The sequence below is a fragment of the Alligator sinensis genome, unplaced genomic scaffold (assembly GCF_000455745.1).
Source record: "Alligator sinensis unplaced genomic scaffold, ASM45574v1 scaffold1031_1, whole genome shotgun sequence".
Taxonomy (NCBI): Eukaryota; Metazoa; Chordata; order Crocodylia; family Alligatoridae; genus Alligator; species Alligator sinensis.
The window spans coordinates 1,998,992-2,014,996 of NW_005842167.1; the positions used below are offsets into that span (position 1 = coordinate 1,998,992).

Below are 16,005 nucleotides of genomic sequence, written 5' to 3' on the forward strand. Positions count from 1 at the left end.
CTTGCTTCCTCCTATCTGAGATTAGATAATAAACTCTCTGGGATAGGGACCCTCGTCCAAGATTTCAGAAGTAACTAGAGATTTGGGATGTCAAACCTACAAAGGGCTTTGCCTTTCAGGTGAGTACTCAACCCTTTCAGATGATTTATAATGGGCACCCCCCAAAAAAAACCTTTTCATTTTTTAAAGGTCACACCCATATATCTTCATACATACCCTGAATTACCAGCACAACTTTAGAAGCTGTGAAATAGCAATTCTGGCACCACAGAAGACATATCTTTGCATTTTCAAAGTGCTCTCAATTAAATTAAGTTTGTAGCACTTTTTCAGATGGTTCACTTAACTATCAAATTCCTAAAAGCTATCAGGATCAGATGTTAAAAATTCTTCTTAACATTAAATCCTTCCTAAAATATTCTAGTATTAATTTTCTCATCTTTTTCCTTCACATCTGACATTTACACATACACAAAAGTCAATGGGGCATTTTCAGTTTTCATCTAACCCAATATTTTTGTTCACTGATCCATTTGGGACTACTTCTGTTCTTTTAATTCTCAGGAACAGTGGACAAGCCATTAGTAATCAACTGCAGGCATTAGGAATGTTCATTACATCGGAAAATAAACATCTGACAAAAAAAAGAGGATATATCAACAGAAAGTTGTATGCCAGCAAACTGCAAGAGGGATTGAAGAAAAAGTGGTACAAAGACAGAAGATTTTAGCAAGGCAGACAACACCAAAAAAAGATTAGTGGAGAGGACATCCATTGTGTCAATAACCTATTGACAAGGGTGGCACTTGATTTATTGGCTGGTTAAATTTCAGTTGTGGTGGAAACTGTGCTAAACCCATCATCAAGCCTCCCTGGAAATTGTTTTACATTTTAGATCTATTTCTGCAATAAAAAGCTGAAGATTTTTTTTACTCCAAAAGGAAAGCTTAAGTCCCTTGAAGTTGCACCCATTCGTAAACAAGACAGGCAACTGGCTGTAATGTTTTAAATATCACAAATCAGTAAGAATTTGAAACAAGTGGAGGAAACTTTGGTTCTATGAATTATATCTCCGTTAGCTGGATCCAGTAAATTCTTTTCCTTTCTTTCTACGAATGGCAAACACTTTTTTTACACTCTGAAAAGCACTTCTATTTAAGGGTGTCAAATTAGAAAATACTTGTTCAAACAACTTCATACTTGGAAGAAAAATTCTCCCTCAACCATACCTCTCAGCTACCCATACTCATTCTTGTACTCCTATTAGACAATTTTAGAGAATGCAAAGAAGATATAATGAGAAGTGAGCTGCAATATTAACTATGAAAGCATTATCACCACATTTTAACTTCTTGTGTGCATTATCCTCTGATAATTTGCTGCTACTAATAAATCTGCTTAAAAAGACTGTACCAGTTTGAGTACACATCCTTGGTATGAATGCTAGACAGAATACAAAAATATATTTACCATTCTGAGAGGAGGTTGCCATAATGTAAAATGCTTCTTTATTAACAATTCCAAAAGCCTTTAAAAGTTTCCTTGGATGCCTATTTATTTTCCACTTACCATTGAGTTTTTAAAAATGAATATTCAGCCCACAACTTAGAGCTTGCATTTCTACTATGTGTAAACAATATTTTAATTCACAATCTGCCCTAATATGAGCCAACAAGAAAAAGAGGGGAGAGGAAACAAGGAATCAAATATCATACTGGTATTTCCAGAGATTAGTATAAAAATTGTTTTGAAATGAAGCTCATAGTTAGCAACTCCTAAAATAAATCTGGTCTAGAATTCTAGACACAGAAATGCCACATAAAAAAAATCAAGAAGCATCTTTGTTGATCTCTGATTAAAAGTGCAATAAATGTTCACTCATTTCCCAACATATTTTAGTTTTATTCCTGCTACAGGATATTTATAAAATTAATTGTGCCAATTAATAATAAAATTAATTATCTGTGGAACTTCAGATACTATGAATAACATTTTAATTTTGCTTTATATGGCACTACATTTAAACTAGTTTACACAGCTGCTTATAAAATGGTCATTATGACTGGACATGCTTGACTGAACCCCAAAATTAGCTACGTGAATATGTATTTTCAGAAGGATAGCAAAAATAATATTACATTGTGCGAGTCGTTCTCAACCTTCTTAGACTCAAGGCACCCCTCGGAAAATGCCAACTCTTAGTTTTCACTTGTTGTTTGACCATGGAAAAACAGTAGAGCAATCTGTTTTTTTGCAAAAAACCTGAAAAGCCCACAATGGGTCAGAACAGTTTTGACACTCTGGATTCCTATTTGAAATCTCTGGGCTCATCTTGTAAATCATATTTGCATGCCTAACAGTGCTAACATTGTTTGGCACCTTGTAACACCCTTGGAAGGATCTCAAGGCACCCTGGCAGAGAATCAGTGTATTATACACTCTGCTTTTCATATAAAATGGGATAATTTTAAGACAACTTAAATTTTCAGATAATGATTTGGCTATTTGAATCTAAAAGAGATTATAATTGTGATATTCTGTTGAATGGCTCTCACATTCCATCCCCAGTGGGTTCCACTGAACCCAGTGTTCAGGGAAACCAGCAGCTGCTGGACAGTGCACCCCACTATACAATTGAGACTACAAGAAGAAATTAACAGAAGCAGAACATTTCCCAGACTAGAAACTGGCTAAAGCTATAGAGCTAATCAACCTACAATCAAAATGCCCACAAAAGGGGACCCTTGCTGATCCACAGAAAAGATGCTATCTCCTCTGCAACCCCTGGCTTTATATGAATAATACTTTACAATGGAATGTTTTCTGCAAAAGGAACTCAAATGATTAATTTAAAAAATATCAGTTCATTAAGCATCAATGGCTACAAAACAGGACAACCCCAATTACACAAAATAAATAAGGAATAAAAAGGCAGTGACAGCATAAGTGACTTGCCAACAGGCACACAATAAATCAGTCAGGAATGCAAGCATAGGCTTTAAGCCCTACAACATACTCTCTCTGGCCTTAAAAAAATGAAGAATATCCCATTCAGGTACCAGTCAAGCCCGCCCCTGCACTGCTGGTAAGAGCTGCTGCGTGGCACTGGAACAGGCTTTTCATCTTATTTTTAAAAGATTATGATGATTTTTGTACATAGTCAAAATTCATGTGTGACATTAGCTGCTCTAGGTGAAGCTAAACTTCATTTGTCCAGGAGTTGCAGCAGGGTCCCTCAGTGTCTGACAAGGAAATTCCTTCAATTCTATCCTTCAGTTTTCCCTACCATTGAAGTCTTGGGCTCCTCCTAAGCAACAAATAGTATAATGCTTTTGCAGTATAGATAAACATGCAATCAGAACTTGGGTCAGCCAACAGATACATTTTCAATTGGAAAAATTCAGGGGGATTCTAGTGTTCACAGAACACTTACAGCAGTTACAAGACGCACATGATGTCAGTTTTACCATATGACTTTAAAAATATATCTTAGTTCTAAAAGATGGTAAGAACCATTATTTCATAATGCTATGTGGATGTTTTGCCCAGCAAAATCAAGTTTAGACCAATATATTAATTTTTTACTAGATTTGGAACCAGAAAGCTAGCATCCAGCACCTCTCCTCTCACATTCTCAAAATTCAAATCATCTTTCTCCTTTAGATTTTTTGTTGTTGTTTTTTCACCCACCTGTTTCAGAAACCCCTTCTGTAACCCTAGGAGCAACCTGGAAAATATTAAGCTTCATTCCTTTATACGGCACTGATCTGTAAACATAAAACAAAAAGCAATGGTATTTAACATTTCACAACTTTACAACGTTGCCAGTTTAAAATTAAGTTTACAATCACAAGATATGCTCGTGAAACTCTAACCAAATCTCCTCTGGAAACAAAAGATACCAACATACTGACTGTATTATTAAATCTTCAGCCTCTTAACCTAAGACAAACTTTCCATTTGACATATTATCTCATAAAGCAGTTACTGAGGCATTGAATACATATACAATACATTCTTTTGTTAGTAAGTAAATTAATATAATTGCCATTATTTTAACATATTTCTTTCCATTTAAATATTTAAGAACCCTAATGAAGTCAAATGCTATCAATTTATGGTATGTTAGTAATAAAACATTTCAATTAGAAAGCAAATTTCATTTTCTTTATTCTTCTACACAGAATACTACATAATTCAGGAAAAAAGTCAATAGCTAAATCAAATGATCCCTGATCCCCTATCCCTTTGTAAAGTAAACAGCTTTCTTGGCAGATCACATATCCACCCATTTCTCCCTGGCATATGACTAACACTCAAAGTCTAATTAGTATCATTCTGGTTCTCCCTCCTCTGGATAGGGACATATTTGATTTTGATCATGTTTACTTTTCTGGCAAAGAATCATCTCAATGCTTTACAGGATTTAATAGTCAAAAGAAGAGTATTCCAAGAGTAAACATCTTCTCAATAATAGCCTAAAAACCCATCAAAATGAATATTAAAACAAAAAAAAATGAAGCAAGATAATATGTTTACTTTAAATTTAGAACAAATTATTCTTTTAACCATGTAATCTTTCCTGCATGTGCACGTTTCCATTGACATTCTGATTGTTTCTACTTAGTATGATTACATATTCATTGTTACCCTAGCAACACTTGCCTTTTCCGCCTTTAAATTTCATCCCTCTGGCTTTCCTGCAGTTTTTCCACAGGCAAAACGGCTACTACAAGCCTGTTCTTGTCATATTTCATTTTATTGATGTAACCACCCAGGATCTATTTCAGAACACACTAATATAATGACACAGTCTGAAAAGAATGTCACATTTAAACAGATTTGGGATTTTATTTTCCTATTTGTGCATGAATCCCAATAATATTAGGTGTAGAGGCATATTTTGAAAAAATATCTACACCAAAAATTATTGGCTCAAATTACAATAAAACAAGTATCACCTGTCTTTTAATCGCTCCCTCCCCCCCACCTTCCTTGGGACACCAACATCTGGCAAATAGAAGATAACTTGAAACTGAACTGAGAGTCATAGTTCATTACATACAGATGCTAATCTGTATTAGTTTTTCTTTACTATGTTCTGCCCTCTTAACCCAGATTTTCAGTTACATTTGCAGCCTATTTGGCTATTTCTAAATTGTAACAAGTTTTGCCACCTTAAATGAAATCAAGGACTGCTCCTGTCTACTGAAAGGTAAGACCCCTTCAGATTGCAGTGGCTTTCAGTCACTATTAACCTGGACTGGATTCACATCTCCAAGTCACAGGTAGCAGGCTACAGAGCCACCAAACAATTCACAATGCATTTAGTTTCCCAGCTCCTCAAATTAGAATAGTTTACAGCTTACCATGAAAAGTGAAAAATCTCTGGACAAAAAATTCTAAGTCAACAAAAGATGCATTTCTATCTCTTGATCCATTCTTCATTATCTTATCAGATTTTTCCTCCAATGCTTTCTGAAGCACTGGGTTTGGGAAGCAGAGTATGTCCTGCTCCCATCTATTTAGGATTCTTCCTCAAGATACTTCACTAACTCTCATCTCAAGCTGCCAGTGCCCCAAGAGAAAGCATACCGCTGAAAAACATTTCAGCATCTGAGTCAGGTTTTCTCATGATTGACTGTGAATGCTGTTCCTTAGAGGATTTTTTAAATATTCCTGTTCATTCCTTATTTGAAGGCATAATTCTCTGTTTATGATATACTGAAGTGTCTCATTCTAGGACAGCAAGATCATTGTACAACTACTGACCCATAACTCAGTACTAATTTCTCAGTTAGCCAGATTCCACCCTCAGAATTCCCCAACTATATGTTAAAAAACATGACTCAACTTTAACCCACTAACTCCACTTAAAGTTAGATGCAATTAAGGAAGAAAAATGTGGAGAGAAGGGGGAAGCATATACTGAGTCAACAAGTGGTCCTGAGGATGTTATGGGATAAGAGTTCCCAGGACAATAACTAGAATGCAGGAATGAGAGGACATTTTGTTGCAATATAACAATTCAACAGCATTATCTTAACTTCGTAAAATACCTTGTGTAAATAAAAAAAAACAAAAAAGGTACTATGATTTTAAAGATGCACTCTGACATCACCATTTAAAAGAGTTAGTTCTATAATAGTCAACTGCAAAATCTCAATCGTTCTGTGCTTGAATTCAACTTCTATCAGAAGCAGACCTTCTGTTTTAGCAACTGTGCATGTGCACGCACGAATGCATGCATACACATAGCAAGTTATTTCTACTGAGAATATTTTCCAAACAGGTGAACGTAGGACTTTAAAGTCCTTCCACCATCCCAAAATATGATAAACAGAGACTAAAGTAACTCGGTGCATAAGTAAAAACAGATTACATTTTAGCTCCAGATAGTTCCAAAAATCTAAGCTTTAATATTTAAAGATGGGCAATTACTTTAATGGGCTATTTAAAAATGAACTAATGCACTCTTGTGCCAGGCTATTTCAATGCTGGCAGCACTTTGGTCAAGGACAAAAACCCCATGGAGGTCTCTTATGCTGTAAAACTTAGCTGGTGTTTCTTGATTACTAAAATAAATAAGTCAATAATTTATTGGGAAGGAATAATGTAGAAAAAGCAGATTAACAGGGACTACCTCCTAGTTTCAGAAAATTCAGATGTGGCTCAAAATTACCCTCGTGCCTTTCCTCTCCTCCAGCTATTTTTGGGATGATCCAAGAAAGAACAGCAAAAAACAGCTGTTTTAAACCACAGTGCCCAGAGTTTAAAAGGAGAAAGAAACCTTAGGTTGAACAGTATGTTTCATAGTTCTAAGTACAATATATTCCTACTATGCCAATACATGAAGAGGATCAGTTTAAAATCAGTTTAAACATTCTATCATTCATGCCTGGATTAAATCAAAAAAGCATTAATGACTAGAAAAAAAGAATTTCTGGAAAAGCCAATCACTACAGAAGGATTCTTCCTCAGGTTTACAGATATGGTTTGGCATAGTAGAAGGAAGACAAGAATGTCCCAGTTTTTCAAAGTAACTGTTCACGACAGAAAAACACTCAAAACATTCAGAATCTTACACATTTATACATTTAAATATCAGAATCTGATATTTAAAAAAAAGAAGGTCAGCGCATCTGTATTTCTTTCACTCTACCAATTATTTTTGTTAATGTTATTATTGGCATTGTTAAGCTAGAGCTGATCCAGAAAATTCACAATTTTTTGAAGGTCTGGCTAGCATTATTCCCAAGGTCAGAGTCACTGACTACCCAGCCCAACTGCTTTATTTGGCAAGTGGACCAAAAGGACAGAATCCTGTTGTATTACAGGGAGATCACATTCCCTCTAAGCAGTTTTCATTACTAGGAAGCTGGATTTCTTTGTGGTTTTGCACAGCTGGCCAAACTTCCTCCTGGACAGGCCCCTGAACAGCTAGCTTATACAGTCTATGACGTTACAATTTCAGAGGAACAGGGTCCTAAGTCATCATTCACTGATGTGTGAAAAACTATCAAGCTTGTTTTCACTGTACTTTTTAAAAATAACATGGTATTACGTCAAATTCATTCATCATCCTATGCCCAAACTTTCCTCCAACGTTAACCAAAAACAAAACTAAAAAGGCATTTAGGGTCTGACCTACATCCCAAGCAAGAGAAGTCGGATTTTCAATTCAAAATTCACCCTTGTTCAACACACTCTGTTTAAGTATAGCAAGCATCCCCTAACAGAGTTAAAGGAAGCCAAAGAGTCTATATGAAGGAATAAACACACTAGAGATCCTTTTCCCTTCTGGAAGCTGGAGAAGAGTGGAACTCTGATGACAAACAGAGCCCTCCCCCCGCAAGAAGGGACAGAGAAAGTTGCAAATTAAACACAGAAATATAGATAATGCAGGATGTATTTAGCTTTAAATGAGATTTAACTTTCCTTCTGTGGATTTAACTGTAATCTTTAATATTACTGAAGATAGTTCAGTATGGTGCTGTTGTAATTTCCACCAAGTAAAACTTCATCCCACACTGAAAAAAAAAAGTTCCTGTATTATTCATATTTTTCCTTTCCAGCAAACACACTGTTCTCACTAGGTCTACAAAACAAGGAAGAAGAAGATAGTGTACAACAGTGACCTCCACAGGACACTCAATATTATGGTAAAACCCTTGATTATCTGAGGGACAACTCTGTTTTACTAATTTGTACTGGCAGGGTCCATGACCCAGCTCCACTCACACAACAGATTTGCAGTATATTGGTATTGTGTAACAAACAGTTCTCCTTTAATTTGTATTGTATTTAATAGCTCTTCTGTTAGGTTTGTTCTAATGTTATGGTATGCATCATGTAGAAGGTAGGGGCACACTGGCACCTTAGAGCAGGAGTGGGCAATTATTTGAGACAGAGGGCCACATAAGAATTTTGGGTGAGCTGTTGCGGGCCAGGTCAGCACCCACCCATCCTCCCCAACAGCTCACCAAAACTCCCTCCAGCCCAAATAAGTACCCACCCCTGGGCAGAGAGAAGAAAGATTAGGGGAACCTAACCTTTGTTCCCTATTTCTCCACATCACCCCCCACCTTGATTCCCTGGCACGCAGCCAGGCTAGTGCCATGCTGTGTTCCTGCAAACTGCCTCAGGCCATGCGGGTGCCACTGCCATAGCTCTTGTCTGACACAGCCACATGCCAGGGACTTAGAGCAGGGGAGCGAGTACAGGGAGAAGGGCTGGCACCACGCACTTCCCCCCTGCTCCCTGTACCCCTTCAACTAGTCCAAGTCCCCAGCACACGGCTGGGTCAGGCAGGAGCCACGCCAGCAGCACCCACGTGGCCCAAGGCAGTGCATAGGAACAGCACGGCACCGGCCTGGCTGAGTCCTGGGGACTCAGGGTTGGGGAGAGGGTGCAGGGAAAAGGGGCCGGGAGCTGCAGGTCATCTGGGCCCAGCTGGGCCAGTGCCATGCTCTGTTTCCTCCCAACTGGGCCCAGATGACCTGCAGCTCCTGGCCCCCTTCTTTCCAGTCTCCACCCACCCCTACACTCAGCTGGGTCAGGTAGGAGCTGCACTCATATGGCACAAGGCAGCATGCAGAAACAAAGTGGCCTGGCTAAATGCCAGGGACTTGGGGTAGGGGAAGGGGTGCAGGTTATCTGGACCCAATCAGACCAGTGCCTGACTCTGTTTCCTCCTTCTCCCTGTACCCTCTCCCCTGCCCCGAGTTCCAAGTATGTGGCCAGGCTGGCGCCACGCTGTGTTCCCAAGCACTGTTTCAGGCCACACGGGTGCAAATGGCGTGGTTCCTGCCTGACCCGGCTGCCTGCCACAGACTTAAGCAGGAGTCATGCCAGCCACTCCATCTGTGTCCACATGGCGCAGCCTGAAGCATCATGTGGGAACACAGTGAAGCACTGATGTCCACACCACTACCAACCCCGGCCCAGCAGAGCCCAGATAACCTCCACCTCCTGGCCCTCTTCTCCCTGCACCCTCGCCCCCACCATTAGGAAGAACCTTACCTGAGCTTTAACTCACAGGCCCTGGAGTCAGGGCAGCACGCAGATGGCCTCACTGGGCAGAAGCCTGGCCAAGAGGTCAGCACCCCTGCCTTGGACCTTACATTGAGGGTTGGGGAGGTGGGACAGGGTGGGCCAGCCAGGGAGGAGAGGGGAAGGGAAGGGAGTGTCTGTTGATGCAGCAGCTGAGTAACATGGGAAAGGGCGAGAGGCACTGAAAGTCAGGGCAGCCATGAGCCAGATATAATTTTCCTTTGGAGAAGCAGCTGCAAGCCAGGTAAAATCATTTGGTGGGCCATATTCTGCCCACCCCTGCCTTGGAGACTAACTAGTCTGGAGAGGCATAAGCTTCCATAAGCAGCAGAAGGATTTTTCAGATGCTATAAATGGACTGGCAGGAAGAAAAGATAATTTATAATAGAAGGAAGAGAAACACAGACAAGGATTCTGCTAAGACAGACAACAAGTAGGTTGTTAGATCAATTAAGAAGAACAAGGCAGACAAGGTTCTTTGGGTGAATCTGATATCATTTATTAGACCAACGTAAATAGTTGGAAAACAATTACTAAGCAAGCTTTCGGGATCAAAAACCCTTCGTCAGGCTGAGGAAGTTTCAGCAGTTGGTGTGTGCTCCTCCTGGATGGAATGAAAAGTAAAGAAGCCAGAGGCTGGGCTGGTATGCATACAAGGCAGGTAGTCAGTGAAAATGTAGATTGAGGAGTCAATGGGTGAGAGACACTGACTACCTGTCTTGTATGCATACCAGCCCAGCCTCTAGCTTCTTTACTTTTCATTCCATCCAGGAAGAGCACACACCAACTGCTGAAACTTCCTTTGCCTGACGAAGGGTTTTTGAACCCAAAAGCTTGCTTAATAATTGTTTTCCAACTATTTACATTGGTCTAATAAAAGATATCAGATTCACCCAAAGAACCTTGTCTGCCTATGTCCTTAGACCAACACGGCTACAACCTACACCCCTGTTAAGATGAACAAGGCAGTTAACACCTGGAGGGACACCTGAGTAAACAGCTAGTCGAGGTAATGGGATAAGAATCTATAGTCCTTGCTGAGACCACAGTTAATACAATCCAGACTGCAGACCACTGGATCAGCTGTCATCATCTGTTAGCATGTACAATTCTTCTCAAGATGCTGCAGTTTCACTTATCCAAGCAGCCTTTTGGCATGTGCTTTCCAAAGAGGTAATAACTGGACATATATTGTATACTATAAAAAAATACTTAAACCTCAGTAATAATGCTCTGTTTTGTAGTAACAAAATGTTATATTGCACAGTTCTGATGTTCAGCTACATACTAGCTCTTTAACTCAATGTAAAAGTTTGCATGGAGAGAAACAAAATATAAATTAGTTTGCGGAAATTTAAGCTTTCTTTGCTGCACAGAAAAAAAATCAAAACTAAACTTACAAACTTTATGCACAACATTTTGATATGAGCAGCTTACAATCCATTGCTGACAATGATAATATGTTTGGTCTTGAACTAAAACAACTATATTCTAAGATACCGGAAGTATTCCAGTCTCTTGTGTAGACTAGCAAATTGACTGAAGAAATCATAACCGATCAGGCACACTTGTATGTGTTAAATTTTTTATGATGAACGCTTCTTCACATTTAGCAGACGGCTGAATGTATTAACTGATTTTCAAAGGCCAGATACAAAAGCCTAGTGTTCATCAACTCATCATGACAAGACATTCGGAGGAGTTGCCATAAATTCTTCAAGGGAACTTGTCAAACAATATTATTTCAAACTGTATGATATTAGCAAAAAGAATAAACAACTGTTTGACTTTGAACATTGAAGAAAAAGAAGCACTCTAAACTTTAGTTCAAGGAACCTGCGATAAAGGGTGGCAAGTACTCAATGCTTCAGAGTACGGAAATCCAGCCAGGATGAGTCCAGTTAACTGTTTAGGGTTGCACTTGCAGGGAAAACATCTTCCTAATCACACAGACCAAAAGAATGAGTTATCTGTAACACTATTTCAAGCCATGTAGAAATCCAGCTGTTCATGAGAAAGGAGCTATCACTAAGTAGCGTTGGGATTTAAGCTCTCGTAATTTCTGCAAAATTTAAAGGAAGAGAGTGTACAACTACTTTCTTTTCTGACTTCTTTTGGAGATTGCTCTTAGATAAGCCAAAAGGCTGTGAACAAGGAGCAAACTAAAGCCCAGATTAAAAATACAGTACTTGATTTCAATCAAGTGGCTGGTACTTGATACTTAACATCTGTTAAGTTTATCAGGCCTTAACTGCAAATGATTAACAATTCGTTCTTCAGATACAGCCACAAGATTTGCCTCAACCTGTCAGCAATGAATTCCAATTGCTCATCGTGCAAAACAGGAAGAAATAAAGAAATAACGAAAGAAGAAGAAATAAAGAAAGGAACCTTGTCTGCAAACAAGAAGAAATACTTTTTTTTTTTTTCATCCTAAATTAGGGAATCTCTTAAGTCTTTCCGTAACACCAAACAAGAACAAAATACAGAAAAATCACAAGTTTTCACAAAACCTGGATAAGTCTTCTCTATTTTTTCAGCCAACTATTCCAAAAATATTTCAAGCCACACAGCTTCTCTAACCACTCATATCAGACTTCTCTGGAACTTTTACATTTCTGATAATAGGAAATAACTAAACCTAAAGACATCATTCAAGGGAAATTAATACCATGGATCTAACACAGTGGTGCTCAACTTTCTGGCCCCCTGAGCTGCCCTGCACTGTTTTTTAGGCATGCATTGATAAAGATTTTTTGGTCCAATACCAATGGCCGATTACTGACCAGCTATGTTGGCTGATACCAATCTGATTGCCAATATAGAGCTTAGCAGCTTGAAAAGCAGCCTCCAGCAGGTAGGTCTACTGGATGGGGAAGGGGCACGAGCGGGGCAGACTGAGGCCCCCACGATAAGGGAGGGAGTGTGGCTGGGACAGGGAGGGGAGGCTCCCCACACTGCATGCACCCCCAGGGGAGGTGTAGGGAGGCATGTGCCCCCCAGATCTGTGCGCAGGGGAAGCACAAGCTGCCGCTGTGGGCTGCGCCAGCCTCTTCCTGGCCGTATCCCCCCCACTGGCCCAGCCCCCGCCACCGGGAAGAGCCTGGCACAGCCCCAGCCCCCAGGACACAGTGAGTGGTCAGCCCACCCTCGCCCCATGCACAAATCCAGGGGGACATGCCCCCCTCCCCACAAGCTGCCTGTAGCTCTTTCCCACGTCCCACCTTGGCTGGGCAGCGCCTGCTACTGCCCTAGCCCCCTCCCTAACCATGGGGGCCTCAATCTGCCCACCACCCCCACCCCCGACTTAACAGCCAGATGCTGCTCTCTATGCTGCCAGGCTGCGTTCCTGGCCGTGTGCATGCTGAGGCTGCGTGCGTGCACACAGCATTTATCAGCAACGTTATCAGCCACATCGGCCAAAAAAAGCCAATTGCTGACAATGTCAATTATCCTTTTATCGGTGCCGATACAATATGGACCGATGTACTGGTGCACCTCTACTGCTTTTGCCCGGCCCTGTGCTCCAGGATCAGGCCCCATGCCACCCACACCACTTCTACTTAGCTGTGCATGCTCAATCTAGCGCACAGGGCCATGGCCTGTGTGGCTCCCCATGGACATATGGGGAGCTCCACAAGTCAAGTGACATGGCGCTGGAAGCTAAATCTGGGCCAATAGGCCAGGGGGCTGAGCACCCCACATCTCATGGCACAACCTTTTCAAACACCCCTTCTAAAAAAAACCTATCCAAATAGCATAGATTCCAGGCATTTTAGGAGAGCTCCATTTAGCTATCTATTATAACCCCTGGCACTCTTGCCTGATAGCTATGAATTCAACCTAAATGGGAAGCTTTCATTTTCCAACCTCTCAAGAACATGTATCACATTATTTTTAATAAAGTTAACTTTTAGCTGGCACGGTGCTTCTCCCTGACTGTATTTGTAGCTATCTATAACCTGTCAAAATCATAGCCATTTTTCACTAATTTAAATGGTAGATGTCAGCATGAAATGTTGTCAACTTTTTAGCTACCTCCTCTGCTAATGTTCATTAGTATACCAACAGAAAAAATATCCTAATCCCTACAACACCTGACCAGTAACTTTTTGTCAGTCTTATTATGAACCTACATTTCCAATTACTATATGGGCCAATAATGCATTACTTAAATTTCCTCCCAAATGAAGGTTATTTTAACAAATTTCTGCGCTACTTGTGGCTTAGGGCAATACATATTCTCAGTAACAAGTATTAACCTTCTCACTCGCTGCAGATACAATTTTCTGCTACTGCTCACTTTTTCATTAGATTTTACAGTTCCTTTTCTGAGCTGTTATGCTGGAAGTAGCAGAATCCGACAAGTCAGTAGCCTGTCTTTGGTCATCATCTCCAAATTTAAGGCAGCAAAGTTGTTTTGCATCTTCCAAACAAATAATGCTTGCCTGGTTGAAAACCAGGTAAGAAAAGGAACAATGCTATGAATTTTTGGGACTGTCTAGAAACTTTTGGAATGAAGGGTGACTCTACAAACAGAAGCAGCCTTACTTCAGGGCAGCTTGCAAAACTGCCATGAAAACTTGGCAGACCAGACAAAGTCTGTAAGTCCATACCTTTGGTGATGACTGAGGCAGAGGAAGGCAAACTGGACAATTCTACAAATATAACAGTTTAGTACAACTGGATCATATCACATCTTGGTTATCAGCTTTGTAAAGAACATGTCTGAAGGTGTCTTTTACAGCCATTTGTCTGACACAGTTTTTCCAACCATCAAGACACCATGATGTTACAGGCCTGAACATTCCTGGGAAAAATAATATACAGACCTTACATTACTTGCTTTCCCACTTTGCTGTGACCTTGTGATTTCATGATGTTTCCTTAATTGTGAAAGTAAATCTGACCGTGTCTGTTTCCTGTTACGTGGTAAGGAAGAGGCAATCACAGAGGCAGCTTTTACCAGAGCTGGACTAACAAGTTTGCCCCTGCAAGAAATGCAACAAATACAAAAATATGAAAATCAAAATCATACACTTCTTTGCTAAGAATAAGTAGCTAGCCAGTCTTAGTGCCAGCAATTACTGTAGGTCTTAACAACTTAGAGATAATGGTCATGCAACATTCGAAAAACAGGCCAAGTGCGTCTTGCTTTTGTCAACCAATCAAAGGGTGGGTGGAACTGCAGAGCTGGTATTCTCAAATCTGTAGCTGAAATACAGGTACTCCTCACTTAACGACCTACCTGTTTAACGTCGCGGAAACGGCAGCGCGGCGTCTCAAGCCAAGGCACGCAGTATCAAGGGGCGGCTCCTCGCTTATCGACCAATTCGCTTAACGACCTAGTCGCAGGAACGGAACTCGGTCGTTAAGTGAGGAGTGCCTGTACCAGCAAAGAGCCATCTGCTAACTAATCAGAAGTTAAGCCAACATCTCTCCAGACAGATTACAGTTATTATGCCAAAAACTATAAACAGCATAGATTATAAGAAAAAGAAAGCCATAATTTATAGTTTCATAGTTGCTAAGTTCAGGTGGGACCTGAACAGATCATCTATCCTGACCCCCTGCCACAGGGAGAAATGAATGCTGGGTTCACAAGACCCCAGACAGGTGATCATCCAACCTCCTCTTGAATTTGCCCAAGGTAGGGGTCAGGACCACTTCCTGGGTAGTTGGTTCCAGATTTTGGCCACCCTAACTGTAGAGATCAGAAGGCAATATTTTAATCTAAACCTATTCTCCATCAGCTTATTACCATTGTTCCTTGTCACCCCAGGTGGTGCTGAGGAGAAAAGGTCTCTGCCTATTTGCTGTTGATCTCCCCTGATGAGCTTGTAGGCAGCCACCAGGTCCCCCCTCAGCCTCCTCTTGCTGAGGCTGAACAGGTTCAGGTCCTTCAGTCTCTCCTCGTAGGGTCTGTCCTGCTGCCCTCTCACCAAGCGGGTGGCCCTCCTCTGAACCCTCTCCAGGCTAGCCACATCCCTTTTAAAGTGCGGCACCCAGTACTGGATGCAATACCCCAAGACAGCTGTTAAGACAGCTGTCCCATTACTTTTTTTTCCTCCTGAATATAAGGGTTTCAACTACTGGTGTTAGAAAAAGGATTTTTGTCACTGACAAAAAGTCCTATTTTTCACATCTCAGTAAAACATAGATATCATTATTTTTCCTTGTGATATTTTGCATAATTTTAACCACTGGATTTAGGAATAAAGATCTGTCTTAAGCATTACCATACTGGAGAGTGAAAAAAGATTTCTGGAGTTATTTTTTGATTCAAAGAATTTTTTTCCCTCTGGTTGCAATTAAACAACTGACCTTCAGCTACAAAATTACATTTTTGATGATTGGTCGCACTCCCCACCCCGACAAAAAAACCCAAACCCTTTAATATAGGCCTTATTCCCTCTCAAGCAACAATGGCATTTTAAGAGAAAAATGTTGTCA

General features: G+C 40.5%; 1 protein-coding gene across 2 annotated transcripts in view; it reads right to left on the minus strand.

The window, feature by feature from the left end:
* Window positions 1-16,005, minus strand: part of MRPS31 (mitochondrial ribosomal protein S31) — a 34,858-nt gene that overhangs the window by 15,340 nt on the left and 3,513 nt on the right. For both annotated transcript variants that reach the window (XM_025206636.1, XM_006025781.3), the window contains exons 3-4: window positions 14,385-14,543; window positions 3,691-3,767 (exon numbers count right to left, since the gene is read on the minus strand). In XM_025206636.1, coding sequence (XP_025062421.1) covers window positions 3,691-3,767; window positions 14,385-14,543 — 236 coding nt within the window. The remainder of the gene's footprint in view (window positions 1-3,690; window positions 3,768-14,384; window positions 14,544-16,005) is intronic.